The sequence below is a fragment of the Schistocerca piceifrons genome, chromosome X, assembly GCF_021461385.2.
Source record: "Schistocerca piceifrons isolate TAMUIC-IGC-003096 chromosome X, iqSchPice1.1, whole genome shotgun sequence".
NCBI lineage: Eukaryota > Metazoa > Arthropoda > Insecta > Orthoptera > Acrididae > Schistocerca > Schistocerca piceifrons.
This window is the reverse complement of record NC_060149.1, coordinates 971,797,857-971,813,682: the sequence shown is the minus strand read 5'-3', so window position 1 is coordinate 971,813,682 and position 15,826 is coordinate 971,797,857. Positions and strand designations below refer to the sequence as shown.

Sequence of the window (15,826 nt, the reverse complement as noted above, 5' to 3'; positions counted from 1 at the left end):
ATTCATACAGCAAAATCACACAAAAAAATTTCCTATTTCTGCAGGTATTGTGCCTTCTGTTTCTTTTTCATTACAAAAACATATTGATTCAAGTTTATAAAGTCACAACTATGTCTGTGATTTGTGTAACACACATTCTGGAACATGTTCCAGGAATGTCATGAAACAGACAGCTTTAAATACTTACTCTAGCTCATCTTTCAAGACTTGCATGCTAACAACAACACCATCTATCCAATCTGTTTTTATTTCACTTTCATGTAAAGATTTCTCCACAAAGGATATCATCTGCCATGTAGGCAGTGCAAGAGGAAATTCCACACTCACATTTGGGTAATCAAGTGGATTCTGCGTCTTGTCAGAACCAAGTACAATCAACCCAATTTCATCTTTACCACTGGTAAATATCTGGAAACATATTAAATGGTAAAAATAAGTTTTGTTTATAACAAGTTGTATACCAATAAAAACATCACACACAGATACTCTTTATAAAATTATTTAATTGGATAGATAAAAAATCTACTCACCAAGCAGTGGCAGAACACACACATAAAAGACTGTTGTGATAGGCAAGCGTTTGGAGCCAGTGACTCCTTCTTCAGGCTGAAGGGTTGCAGGGGAAGCAAGAAGGGTGAAGGAAAAGGGCTGGAGAGGTCTAAGAAAAGGGGTAGATTTTGAGAAAGTTACCCACAACCGTGGGTCATGGGTGACTTACCGTACAGGATGAGAAGGAAAGACTAATTGTTGGGGACTGCATCGGGCAAGATTCGGAAACCTGAGAGCTTAAAGGTGGAAGACAGGGTAATATGCAAGACAGAGATTACTACTAAAACTGTACATGAGTTAATAAGAGTGAGAAGCTAAGTGTATTGTATGCAACAGCTGTGGGAGGGGGCAGTGAAAATAGATGGAAAAGACAATGAAAGATGTAGAAAGCTAAAACGGAGTGAAGCAAAGAGTAATTACAGTGAAGAAAAGCTGAGACAGGAGAAATTAACGTAAATTAAGGCAAGGTGGGTGGTGAGAACCAAGGACACGTTGTAGTGCTAGTTCCCACCTGCGGAGTTCTGAGAAATTGGTGTCTGGCGGAAGAATCCAGGTGGCATGTGTGGTGAGACAAGTGCCGAGGTCACGTATGCCATGTTGTAGAGCATGCTCTGCAACAGGATATTGCGAGTTTCCAGTATATACACTATGCCTGTGCCCATTTATCCTAACTGATAATTTGGTGGTAGTCATGCAGATGTAGAAAGCTGAACAGTGTTTACATAATAGCTGGTATATGACATGTGTCGTTTCTATTTTTCGCCTGATCCGCAGTTCTGGGTGACTTTCCCAAAATCTACACCTTTTCCTGGAACTCTCCAGGCCTTTTCCTTTACCCTTCTTCCTTCCCCTTCAACGCTTCTGTCTGGAGGAGCCACAGGCTCCGAAAGCTTGCCAATCACAACAGTCTTTTATGTGTATGTTCTGCTGCCGCTTGGTGAGTAGATTTTTTATCTATTCAATTAAATAATTTTATCAATAATTTATTGTTTATGTTGTTATAGTTACTCTTTATAACCTACTTAAAATACATCACGTACCCTCCTCTCCACAATTCTTCGAACACATAGTTTTGCCTTTTGTAAAAAATCACTGCGTTTCTGTATAACATACTTGGAGTCAAAGTGTCCAACATCTATTACAATTATAAACAGAAGAAAGAAAGTCATTGTATTTATTGGCAGTATTAAGCAATCAAATATTTTGAAAGAGTTCCAGTGGTATAAATTTACAATATCTTACAAATAAATATATACGTTTATTCTTTAAATCAATTCTTAGCAATAACATAATAGTATAAATTGCAGAATCAATATAGCCAATTTTAATGTAATGACTGCAATACAAATACAAAATAACAGCGGTAAGTTATAACAAATGAGAGAGAGAGAGAGAGAGAGAGAGAGAGAGAGAGAGAGAGAGAGAGAGAGAGAGGCATTTAGACAATGTTTCATTACAGTGTGAAACTTATTAGAATTAAAATGAAGCCATAGTGAATTATTACATTCCAAAAATAATAATTATTGTGTTCTTTCACCCCAAAATAATACTTTCATTAGGTAATATATACTTTTAATTTCAGAATTTTTTACAACAGCTCTGAACTTCACTGCTTCGACGAATTTATTACATGTGTCAATGAATGAGGGTTGATAACACTGCTTCAGTCATTCAATTGTTCGTCATGTGATATTCGCAATGTTCTTAATAACTTCTTATGTAAAGTTCTATCATCAAAAAGATAATCTACGTAAGTTTTAAAACTCACAAATCTTTAAACAACAACTTGAAAATGGGTATATCAGTATTTTGTAGATTCTAGCATTGCTAGAATTACTTTTAAATTTTAAAGTATATGAGCAGATTGAGCGACTTTCCATCCAGAAAATTTGCTGTTGGCAAGACCTCACTACGAGGAAAAATGGTCTTTCCGGAGTCAAATGCTAAAAAATACATAAATACCAGCATTGTAAGTGATACAAACAGGTATTAAGCAACGGGCATAAATATCGTTCTGCTTGACGAGAAGAAAACTAGGTAGATGAAAGAGTAAATTGGGTGTTCACTTTTCAGTTGAGATCATGTCCCCCATATGTGAAGAAAATAGTCAATATGTAAAGAGAATTACAGATAAAAAGTTTTCTAGAATGAGATTTTCACTCTGCAGCGTAGTGTGCACTGATATGAAACTTCCTGGCAGATTAAAACTGTGTGCTGGACCAAGACTCAAACTTGGTGATCGTAACCCCAGACCTGTGTTGCCGTTTTGGGAGGTAGATCTCGTATCTGGAAAGAGGAGATGACAGTTAGGGTACTATGGGCGAGCAGCTGCCATCAATTTTTGATGGTGCAGAACCCACAATAGTGGAACTGCTGCCTAGTCCAAAGGCACCTGTTACCAGTCTTACCCCACAATAGTGTATCGAATCCAGACGTAATGTCGAAGCTGATAAAAAGTCATATGAGAGATTCCTGTAATCTAGGTGTGACTGCACCAATGCTGCATACAGCCATATCAAAGTAGAGTGGACCACACCGCGGTCGGTGTCGCTGAGGCATAGAAGAGCATTCAGGTGCGACCTACATGTCTGCTTTAGTTGACAAAGACAGGGAAGCCATGTCAACTAGGCATCAAAGACCGGTCCTAAAAAACACAATGACAGAAATGCATAATGTAGGTCATGGCAGCCAAAAAATGGATGCTACGAGTGAAAGCCCAGGATTGTGCTTGGTGCATTGCTCCCTGCATTCTGCCTCCAGCAATAGCCGTCCCGGACGAACAAAAAAGATGGGGACACCATATGTCATGCAGCTGCCGCCAGATCACTGATAGCCACAAAAAGGAGAGCGACACTCAAAACAGAACCTTGTGCAAGCCCCTTCTCCTGCAGGGGGGGATGCTACAGGAGGCACCAACCTGTACCCAAAAAGTGTGACATGGAAGAAAGTTCTGGATAAAAATCAGGAGTGGGCCATGGAGGCCCCACTCCTTTAAGGTGGCAAGGACGTTATGGCACCATGTGGTATCATAAGATATATACGCAGATCAATGAAAACTGCAACAAGGAACTGACGTTGAGCAAAAGCTGTTCAGATAGCACACTTCAAGTGGACTAAATTATCTTCAGTAGAGCGCCCTTGGCGAAAAGCACCCTGGATCGAAGCCAAAGATCCGGGGATTCAAGGACACAATACAGCCTTCGACTAACCATATGTTCAAGTAACTTGCAGGACACTGAGTAAACAATCTGGACGACAGCTGTCTGTTTGAAGAGGCAATTTATCTGATTTCAAAATTGGAATAACGGCATTTTCTCGCTACTGGGAAGAGAATTCTGCATTGCACCAGGGATGGTTAAAGAAAGGCCAGGTACATTGACAGAAAAATTTGCAACACCAAAAAATAATTAATGTAGAGTAATGAAATACCAGGAATATATTTGTTGAGACAACGTATGTAAAGTGATTAATGTTGCAAGATCAGAGATCAATGTGAGTGTGAGATAAGCCACTGCAAATGTAAATGTAAATGCTGGTACGCTGTTGTACACGTGTCATGTGTCAGTTTGTGGGATGGAGTTCCATGCCTGTTGCACTTGGTTGGCCACTATAAGGACAGTTAATGATGTTTGTGGATGGGTTGAAGCTGTCATCAGATGATGTCCAATATGTGCTCGATTGGAGGTAGAGCTGGTTATCGAGCAAGCCAAGGCAATATGTTGACACACTATAGCATGTTGGCTTACAACAGCAGTATGTGAGGAAGTGTTATCCTGTAGGAAAACACCTCCTGGAATGCTGTTTGTGAATGGCAGCACAACAGGTCAAATAACCAGACGGACATACAAATTTGCAGTCAGCATTCGTGGGATTCAGACAGACAGTTTTGTCAGTGGAAAAGCGAAAGCCATTGTCGATGCTCCAGGAGTAAAGACAATCAAGACATTGCTGAAGATGCCACTAAGTGAGACAGGTTCATAGAGAACTGCAATAGAAGGCAAAATCGTCAAAAAAAGGGAGCCGGAGATGCCCAGTGGGAGACAGGCCATTATAGGGTTAATGGCGATAGCAAAGAGAATGACACTCAGAATGGAACCCTGAGACACACCATTTTCCTGGATAAAGGTGTCCGACAAGGCAGACCCTTCATGCACCTCGAAAACTCGGTCTTTTAAAAATGTCTGAAGGAAACAGGGTAGGTGGCCACGGAAGCCCCACATGTGAAGAGTATGGAGGGTACTAGCTCCCTAGCAGGTGTCATAGGCCTTCTCCAAATCGAAAAACACGGCGACAGTATGGGATTTCTGCAGAAAACCATTCTTGACATGGGTGGGCAAAATAATGAGACGGTCAACTGCAGAATGCCGTGTTGAAAGCCACACTGTGCATCCATCAAAAATTGTGAGACTCGAGCCACCATATCATCTGGGCATGAATCATATGTCCCATCACCTTACGAACACACTGGTAAGAGAGATGGAGTGGTAGCTAGAAGGAAGAGTGTGTGTGTGTGTGTGTGTGTGTGTGTGTGTGTGTGTGTGTGTGTGTGCGTGTGTGTGTGTGTGTTTGTGTGTGTGTGTGTGTGTGTGTGTGTGTGTGTGTGTGTGTGTGTGTGTGTGTGTGTGTGGGTGTCGGAGAGAGAGAGAGAGAGAGAGAGAGAGAGAGAGAGAGAGAGAGAGAGAGAGAGAGAGAGCTAATTTCGGCAAGAGCTGGATTTCTCAGAATCGTGAGTGTTACTGTGCTGCCTTCACTATGAGGAAGCTAGGTCACGCTCTCACTTCATCTCAATCCTCTGCCCTGGACCAGACACTGTTAACTTTCAAATGTTGCAGCACATTTCTCTTGTGGGCAAGCACTTTTTGCTTAATACGTACAACCGGACCTGGGCAGAGGGCATGTTTTCCTGCCACTGTCGTGAAGCCACTGTCATACCCACACCTCAGCCCGGTAAGGACAAACAACTTCCTTCTGGCTATCACCCACTTTGTTTACCCATGTCATGAATGGTTTTCTGTGGAAATCCCAGACTGGCTGTGTTTTTCAATTTGGAGAAAGCCTACAACATTTGTTGGAGGACTAGTATCATTTGTGCTCTCTACACATGGGGCCAACTGCCCCATCTCCTTGAGGAATTTTTAAAAGACGAGTTTTTGAAGTACGTATGGGGTCTGCCTCCTCGGACACCTTTAGCCAGGAAAATGGTGTACCTCAGGGTTCTGTCCTGAGTGTCGTCGTCTTTGCTGTCGCCATTATCCCTACAATGGCCTGTCTCCTGCCGGGCATCTCCAGCTCTCTTTTTGTTGACAATTTTGCTATCTACTGCTGCTCTCCATGAACCTGTCTCATTGAGTGGTGTCTTCAGCAATGTCTCGATTGTCTTTACTCACGGAGCATCGACAGTGGCTTTCGTTTTTCTACTGACAAAAACATTTGTATGAATTTCTGGCAGCACAGCTGGTTTCTCCCACCATTTTTACATCTTGGGCCTGTTGCTCTTCCATTCATTGACACTACAAAATTCCTGAGGCTCCTGCTTTATACAAAACTATCTTGGTCCTCCCACTTCATGCTCCCTGCAGCTTTTTCGATGGGTGTGAACCCTTCACAATCTTGGCTTTGTGTGGCAGCCCATCTTCACCTTGACCTTCATTCACTTTCTAAAGGCACTGCACCAGGCTCGGTCTATTGCCTTCAGTTTCATGACCTATGCATGGAATTTTGCAATAGTATCTTTGTGTACACTGGTGGCTCTTGGACTGACCATGGTGTCGGGTGTGCCTTCAACGTCAACCAACATTTTTTGGTACTGACTTCCAGCACATTGCTCAGTATTTACAGCAGAGCTCTTCACCCTGTATCAGATCATGGAGTACATCTGGTGACATACTCTTTTCAACTGTGTCACTGCTCAGACTCTCTTGGCACCCTTCAAAGCCTCTGTGCACTGTAGACTGTCCATCCCTTAGTGCACCGGTTCCAGGAAAGCTTCCACTTGCTCACTTTTTATGGAGCCACTGTGATGTTTATGTGGGTTCCAGGTCATATCGGTCCAAGAGGTTGCTGATACTGCTGCCAAAGCTGCATTCCTCGTACTTCAGCCCAATAATTCTTGCATTCCCTCTGATGATCTCTTGTTGCTTTCTGTCAGGAGGTGATGTCACTTTGGCATCGCCACTGGTCCTCCATTCATAGGAATAAGCTCTGGGTTATTAAGCCTCTCCCAGTGGCTTGGACAACCACCTCTCAGTCCTCCTGTGGCGAGGAGGTCATTTTAACTAGGTTGCATATTGGGCACTGCCTTTTTAGTCATCACCATTTGTTAAGTGGTGCTCCCCTACTACTTTGTGCACAGTGCACCCAACTTTTAACTGTCTGCTGTTTCCTGAGGGGATGCCCTTTTTTTTTACCGTTTACATTCCCGTTTGGGTTTGCCATCTGAGTTATTGGCCGTTTTAGTGAACAATGCGTGGACTGTCGACCGTGTTTTACTTTTTATCAGTTGTAGCAATATGGTGAAGGCCATTTAATTTTTAGTTCTGGGCCTCCATTTCCCTATTGCGTACTTCATAGACCTTTCTCCACGTCCCTGTTTGTAGCTGTCCTCTCTTCTGTCATTAAACGTTGACATGTAATCATTTTTAACTCCTCTCTTCATCTTTGTGTTTCACAGTTTTGGCATGGACACATATGACCCTAGGTGTTTTTGCGCCCTAAAACAAAATGGGGGAGAAATACAAAGCCCTTACATTCTTTTGTCGACTTATGTCTTTACCTCCCCTTGAGACCTCAAAATTTGTCGGGGAAAAATTCTAAAACGTGTCTGTGGAATCAGAGAAATATCAGGGAATTTCACTTGGAGAAACTTGTGGCAACCCTGATTTTAGGTTTTATATATGGAAATTATTTTTGCTTCTAGTATTGCAGTTCTGAATTGCTGAGTTTATCTTAAACTAACTCTTGTTATTAATCACAAATACCATTAGGGAATATAACTTCTATAGGCATGTAAGTGTGAGAATCCATGGGTCCCTGAAGAAGCTTTTACAACATGTAGAATAAATATTTTTTTCCGCTTAGCTGAAGTACCTCAGAAGATTATGCCATATGAGTAAACTGAGTGAAAGTGTGTTAGCAATCCTTTGTCCAGTTTGATACAGTAAGAGATTTCTAAGCACAAAATGGGCGGAACTGAGCTTCTCAGTTAGCTGACTCACATGCTGGTCTCACACGTGAGTGGTATCTGCATACCCAGGAACTTAGAACACGGGAGCCTAACTGCCCATTTATCCCTACTTTTGATATTCGTCTCTGTAAGTCACTTTTATTTCTTTAGAACTGCACAATACAAGTTTTTAGGCATTAAGCTGGTACCTGTGGATCAGTACAAGCCTGTTCTGTTATTCTCCTGGATGTTTCTGGTATGGATGAGTTTCGATCTTGCATCAATAAGTTTGTGACACTGCAAAACATTAGAGTTTTTCCAAAGCCCTCCAGTGCCCCAAGTAAATCATTTTTGTGGACTTGGCAGCAACCACTGTGTGCCACACCATATTTTATGTTCTCCCTTTTTGAGTTTAATCTTATTCCTGTCTTATCATTTGTTAATGTGACCTTCCATTCTCTGTAGTTAAAGTACAACTCAATCCATGCAAGGGGAAGACTTTTAATGCCATACTATTTTAGCTCCCCCTCACAGAATTTTTTAATCTAAACAGTCAAAGGCTTTGGCAAGACGACAGAGGGGATAATTTCCACTATTTAATTCTACTGGAATTGAATTTGTGAGATATTATGTTGGATTCTCAGTATAGAAACCTTTACAGAAGTCAAACTGTGTTGTTAAAAAGTTATTCTCTGAATGGTGGTTCACCATTCTAAGTGGATTTAGGTTGAAATACTATGCAGAGATGAAGAGGCTTACAAAGGCTGGAATAGGCTGGTGAGATGCACCAAAGGAGTAGTTGGATGAAGACCACAACAGCAGACTTCAACTCAGTTTATTGATGGAAATCCAGCTCTTGCCAAAATTAGCTCTCTCTCTCTCTCTCTCTCTCTCTCTCTCTCTCTCTCTCTCTCTCTCTCTCTCCCTGACACCCACACACACACACACACAAAAACACACACACACACACGCACACACACACACACACACACACACACACACACACACACACACACACGCACTCTCCCTTCTAGCTACCACTCCATCTCTCTTACCAGTGTGTTCGCAAGGTGATGGGACATATGATTCATGCCCGGATGATATGGTGGCTCGAGTCTCACAATTTTTGATGGGTGCACAGTGTGGCTTTCAACACGGCATTCTGCAGTTGACTGTCTCCTTATTTTGCCCACCCATGTCAAGAATGGTTTTCTGCAGAAATCCCAGACTGTTGCCGTGTTTTTCGATTTGGAGAAGGCCTATGACACCTGCTAGAGAGCTAGTACCCTCCATACTCTTCAAATGTGGGGCTTCCATGGCCACCTACCCTGTTTCCTTCAGACATTTTTAAAAGACCGAGTTTTCGAGGTGCATGAAGGGTCTGCCTTGTCGGACACCTTTATCCAGGAAAATGGTGTGTCTCAGGGTTCCATTCTGAGTGTCATTCTCTTTGCTGTCGCCATTAACCCTATAATGGCCTGTCTCCCACTGGGCATCTCCGGCTCCCTTTTTTTGACGATTTTGCCATCTATTGCAGTTCTCTATGAACCTGTCTCACTTAGTGGCATCTTCAGCAATGTCTTGATTGTCTTACTCCTGGAGCATCGACAATGGCTTTCGCTTTTCCACTGACAAAACTGTCTGTCTGAATCCCACGAACGCTGACTGCAAATTTGTATGTCCGTCTGGTTATTTGACCTGTTGTGCTGCCATTCACAAACAGCATTCCAGGAGGTGTTTTCCTACAGGATAACACTTGCTCACATACTGCTGTTGTAAGCCAACATGCTATAGTGTGTCAACATATTGCCTTGGCTTGCTCGATAACCAGCTCTACCTCCAATCAAGCACATATTGGACATCATCTGATGACAGCTTCATCCCATCCACAAACATCATTAACTGTCCTTATATTGGCCAACCAAGTGCAACAGGCATGGAACTCCATCCCACAAACTGACACATGACACGTGTACAACAGCGTACCAGCATTTACATTTACATTTGCAGTGGCTTATCTCACACTCACATTGATCTCTGATCTTGCAACATTAATCACTTTACATACGTTGTCTCAACAAATATATTCCTGGTATTTCATTACTCTACATTAATTATTTTTTGGTGTTGCAAATTTTTCTGTCAATGTACCTGGCCTTTCTTTAACCATCCCTGGTGCAATGCAGAATTCTCTTCCCAGTAGCGAGAAAATGCCGTTATTCCAATTTTGAAATCAGATAAATTGCCTCTTCAAACAGACAGCTGTCGTCCAGATTGTTTACTCAGTGTCCTGCAAGTTACTTGAACATATGGTTAGTCGAAGGCTGTATTGTGTCCTTGAATCCCCGGATCTTTGGCTTCGATCCAGGGTGCTTTTCGCCAAGGGCGCTCTACTGAAGATAATTTAGTCCACTTGAAGTGTGCTATCTGAACAGCTTTTGCTCAACATCAGTTCCTTGTTGCAGTTTTCATTGATCTGCGTATATATCTTATGATACCACATGGTGCCATAACGTCCTTGCCACCTTAAAGGAGTGGGGCCTCCGTGGCCCACTCCTGATTTTTATCCAGAACTTTCTTCCATGTCACACTTTTTGGGTACAGGTTGGTGCCTCCTGTAGCATCCCCCCCTGCAGGAGAAGGGGCTTGCACAAGGTTCTGTTTTGAGTGTCGCTCTCCTTTTTGTGGCTATCAGTGATCTGGCGGCAGCTGCATGACATATGGTGTCCCCATCCTTTTTGTTCGTCCGCGACGGCTATTGCTGGAGGCAGAATGCAGGGAGCAATACACCAAGCACAATCCTGGGCTTTCACTCATAGCATCCATTTTTTGGCTACCATGACCTACGTTATGCATTTCTGTCATTGTGTTTTTTAGGACCGGTCTTTGATGCCTAGTTGACATGGCTTCCCCATCTTTGTCAACTAAAGCAGACATGTAGGTCGCACCTGAATGCTCTTCTATGCCTCAGCGACACCGACCGCGGTGTGGTCCACTCTACTTTGATATGGCTGTATGCAGCATTGGTGCAGTCACACCTAGATTACAGGAATCTCTCATATGACTTTTTATCAGCTTCAACATTACGTCTGGATTCGATACACTATTGTGGGGTAAGACTGGTAACAGGTGCCTTTGGACTAGGCAGCAGTTCCACTATTGTGGGTTCTGCACCATCAAAAATTGATGGCAGCTGCTCGCCCATAGTACCCTAACTGTCATCTCCTCTTTCCAGATACGAGATCTACCTCCCAAAACGGCAACACAGGTCTGGGGTTACGATCACCAAGTTTGAGTCTTGGTCCAGCACACAGTTTTAATCTGCCAGGAAGTTTCATATCAGTGCACACTATGCTGCAGAGTGAAAATCTCATTCTAGAAAACTCTTTATCTGTAATTCTCTTTACATATTGACTATTTTCTTCACATATGCAGGACATGGTCTCATCTGAAAAGTGAAAGCAAGCCTGTAAAAGAAAGGGGGGGGGGGGGGGGGGCAGTTCTCAATTCTTGGGCAGTGACCCTCTTGTTTCTTTTTTTTTTGGTTTTTTTTTTTTTTTTGTTTTTTTTTTTTTAAACCTTTGCAATTTGGGTGAGTTTATGTTCAATCCTTGCACCCAATTTACTCTTTCATCTACCTACTTTTTTTTCTCGTCAAGCAGAACGATATTTATGCCCATTGCTTAATACCTGTTTGTATCACTTACAATGCTGGTATTTATGAATTTTTTTTGCATTTGACTCCGGAAAGACCATTTATCTTTGTAGTGAGGCCTTGCCAACAGCAAATTTTCTGGATGGAAAGTCGCTCAATCTGCCCATATACTTTAAAATTTAAAAGTAAATCTAGCAATGCTAGAAAGTATACAAAATACTGATATACCCATTTTCAAGTTGTTGTTTAAAGATTCGCGACTTTTAAAACTTACGTAGATTATCTTTTTGATGATGGAACTTTACATAAGAAGTTATTAAGAACATTGCGAATATCACATGACGAACAATTGAATGACTAAAGCAGTGTTATCAACCCTCATTCATTGACACATGTAATAAATTCATCGAGGCAGTGAAGTCCAGAGCTGTTATAAAAATTTCTGAAATTAAAAGTATATATTACCTAATGAAAGTATTATTTTGGGGTGAAAGAACACAATAATTATTATTTTTGGAATGTAATAACTCACTATGGCTTCATTTTAATTCTAATAAGTTTCACACTGTAATGAAACATTGTCTAAATGCCTCTCTCTCTCTCTCTCTCTCTCTCTCTCTCTCTCTCTCTCTCTCTCTCTCTCTCTCTCATTTGTTATAACTTACCGCTGTTATTTTGTATTTGTATTGCAGTCATTACATTAAAATTGGCTATATTGATTCTGCAATTTATACTATTATGTTATTGCTAAGAATTGATTTAAAGAATAAACGTATATATTTATTTGTAAGATATTGTAAATTTATACCACTGGAACTCTTTCAAAATATTTGATTGCTTAATACTGCCAATAAATACAATGACTTTCTTTCTTCTGTTTATAATTGTAATAGATGTTGGACACTTTGACTCCAAGTATGTTATACAGAAACGCAGTGATTTTTTACAAAAGGCAAAACTATGTGTTCGAAGAATTGTGGAGAGGAGGGTACGTGATGTATTTTAAGTAGGTTATAAAGAGTAACTATAACAACATAAACAATAAATTATTGATAAAATTATTTAATTGAATAGATAAAAAATCTACTCACCAAGCGGCAGCAGAACATACACATAAAAGACTGTTGTGATTGGCAAGCTTTCGGAGCCTGTGGCTCCTCCAGACAGAAGCGTTGAAGGGGAAGGAAGAAGGGTAAAGGAAAAGGCCTGGAGAGTTCCAGGAAAAGTTGTAGATTTTGGGAAAGTCACCCAGAACTGCGGATCAGGCGAAAAATAGAAACGACACATGTCATATACCAGCTATTATGTAAACACTGTTCAGCTTTCTACATCTGCATGACTACCACCAAATTATCAGTTAGGATAAATGGGCACAGGCATAGTGTATATACTGGAAACTCGCAATATCCTGTTGCAGAGCATGCTCTACAACATGGCATACGTGACCTCGGCACTTGTTTCACCACACATGCCACCTGGATTCTTCCGCCAGACACCAGTTTCTCAGAACTCTGCAGGTGAAAACTAGCACTACAACGTGTCCTTGGTTCTCACCACCCACCTTGCCTTAATTTACGTTAATTTCTCCTGTCTCAGCTTTTCTTCACTGTAATTACTCTTTGCTTCACTCTGTTTTAGCTTTCTACATCTTTCATTGTCTTTTCCATCTATTTTCACTGCCCCCTCCCACAGCTGTTGCATACAATACACTTAGCTTCTCACTCTTATTAACTCATGTACAGTTTTAGTAGTAATCTCTGTCTTGCATATTACCCTGTCTTCCACCTTTAAGCTCTCAGGTTTCCGAATCTTGCCCGATGCAGTCCCCAACAATTAGTCTTTCCTTCTCATCCTGTACGGTAAGTCACCCATGACCCACGGTTGTGGGTAACTTTCTCAAAATCTACCCCTTTTCTTAGACCTCTCCAGCCCTTTTCCTTCACCCTTCTTGCTTCCCCTGCAACCCTTCAGCCTGAAGAAGGAGTCACTGGCTCCAAACGCTTGCCTATCACAACAGTCTTTTATGTGTGTGTTCTGCCACTGCTTGGTGAGTAGATTTTTTATCTATCCAATTAAATAATTTTATAAAGAGTATCTGTGTGTGATGTTTTTATTGGTATACAACTTGTTATAAACAAAACTTATTTTTACCATTTAATATGTTTCCAGATATTTACCAGTGGTAAAGATGAAATTGGGTTGATTGTACTTGGTTCTGACAAGACACAGAATCCACTTGATTACCCAAATGTGAGTGTGGAATTTCCTCTTGCACTGCCTACATGGCAGATGATATCCTTTGTGGAGATATCTTTACATGAAAGTGAAATAAAAACAGATTGGATAGATGGTGTTGTTGTTAGCATGCAAGTCTTGAAAGATGAGCTTTAAGTATTTAAAGCTGTCTGTTTCATGACATTCCTGGAACATGTTCCAGAATGTGTGTTACACTAATCACAGACATAGTTGTGACTTTATAAACTTGAATCAATATGTTTTTGTAATGAAAAAGAAACAGAAGGCACAATACCTGCAGAAATAGGAAATTTTTTTGTGTGATTTTGCTGTATGAATGTTTTTTACAGTTTTTCAGCTCAATAATTAAGGAGGTATTGATACAAGGCTTTGCCAAAAATCCATCTGTCACCTACAATTCCAGCCCTGTCACTGGCATTCCCTACCCCACAATATGACTGGGCCACCATGAAAGCAGCCACATCATTGTCAAATTCACTGAAACTACTGCATAGCAATTTACTTGAGTATGGCTGCTGTTGTGGTCTTCAGTTTGGTTTAAGCACTGCGTCAATACCTTCTCTTCATAGCACTCGGAGGTCGCTATCTGCAACTGTTTTTACAAATGGCAAGAGAACTTTTCCTCTAGTTGCTTGTTTTTCAGTGAAAGATGCAAATATTTTAGAATGTAGTGCCTTATGTATATCTGTTAGAATAGCCACAAGGTCTGAAAGTTATTTTCAAATGATTGAGGTCTTCTACAGAGTATTGAAATTCACAGATTCTTCCAACCTGGTCCACCAATGTCTTACATACTCCTCTTCCTCCATGGATTGTTTCCAGTATTTGGAGATGAAACATTAGGCAGCAAAACGTGCCTTATAACCAAAATCTAATGAACATATAATTAAATTAACCAAAGATGTAATGTTGCACTCTCAGGTAAGACTGATCTTGAATGCAAAGCCAAAGTGGAAATTAAATGTACGCTGCAACATTCATCTCACTTTTTGTTATTGAAATTATTCACAGTGCCATAGGGAGAACTGAGTTTATGTGTTTTATAGAGTCAGATACACGCTGTGGCACAGGGTGCTGTCCATTATTCTCCTGACTATGATGTGCAGGAATGGTAGTCTTCCTTCTTCTTTGGTCTCCATAGTGAATTTGATTTTGTGGCGTGTGGAGTTCAGATGTACAAAGAAGTCAAGAAGTTTGTCTCTTCCATGAGGCCAGATGACAAGTGTGTTATCCACATAACAGAAGAAGAAGAAGAAGAAGAAGAAGAAGATGGATTTCCATTTGGATGACATCAGCGCCTCTTCCTCGAAGTGCACCGTAAACATATTCACAATCTCTGGTCAGAGTGGGCTGCCTATTGCGACTCCATTTGTTTGCAGGAGGGGGGTGTGCCACGAGTCAGTGAAGTGGGAAAGTTGACCAAGTAATATGCGTGACGTGTCATACCTCGACCGATATTGAGAACAGAATAAAAAATTCAGAGGCATTACTTTTCAGCACTCCCATGCATATTCTGTATGCAAGAAAAAGCTTATGGAGCAGGTTTCTCAATTAGAAATTCTATTTCAGTGTTGGTTGTTTACACGAAGTTCGTGTTAAGCATAATGGAAGAAGGAGAAATGTTTATCAGCATTCCAGATTTGGCAGTGGCAGGCTCATGGTCTGCTGAGGCTCTGGTTTATTGTTTCACTATATTGCTGCTTGCATTGCTCAGAATCTCATTTTGTGCGAACATAGAATTGGTAGGTTCAGGAGGGCCATGCTAAATGCCTTGCAGGGCCTCAGTAGTGCCACCCAACTAGCACCTGAGAGGGCAGACAAGTGTTCACTCATGCGTACGTGATCCTGCAGTGAAGTTGTGTACATTTAGGTAGGAAGTGGGCTTGTATACAGTGAGACAAGTATCCACACAGACAATGTGATGGCATCTGGAGCAGCACAGACTGTCTAGCCCTTAATGCAGCTCTAGAGAGAGGTGAACTGACAGCGGTGCAACTGACAAGAGATGGCTATGCCACCAGTCGCCAGCCACTACAGTTGATGAACTCTGACATATGACATACAGTTGAGTAGCATGAAATGATGTACCCATGGCTGTAATCCAACCTCGATTTGATATCCAGTGTGATGAGAGCTGTTCTGCTGTTCCAGTTTCAATACTGAAATTCATATATTATTTTTATGCTATCCTAACCAGATTGGAC

The 15,826-nt window shown here is 41.3% G+C and overlaps 1 protein-coding gene and 1 pseudogene across 1 annotated transcript in view; one reads left to right on the top strand and one right to left on the bottom strand.

Annotated features, from left to right (window-relative positions):
* Window positions 1-1,718, bottom strand: part of LOC124722823 (molybdenum cofactor biosynthesis protein 1-like) — a 61,462-nt gene extending 59,744 nt beyond the window's left edge. The window contains exons 1-2 of the mRNA XM_047247947.1: window positions 1,590-1,718; window positions 188-408 (exon numbers count right to left, since the gene is read on the bottom strand). Coding sequence (XP_047103903.1) covers window positions 188-408; window positions 1,590-1,718 — 350 coding nt within the window. The remainder of the gene's footprint in view (window positions 1-187; window positions 409-1,589) is intronic.
* Window positions 1,719-2,470: 752 nt separating this feature from the next.
* Window positions 2,471-15,826, top strand: part of LOC124722822 — a 45,126-nt pseudogene continuing 31,770 nt past the window's right edge.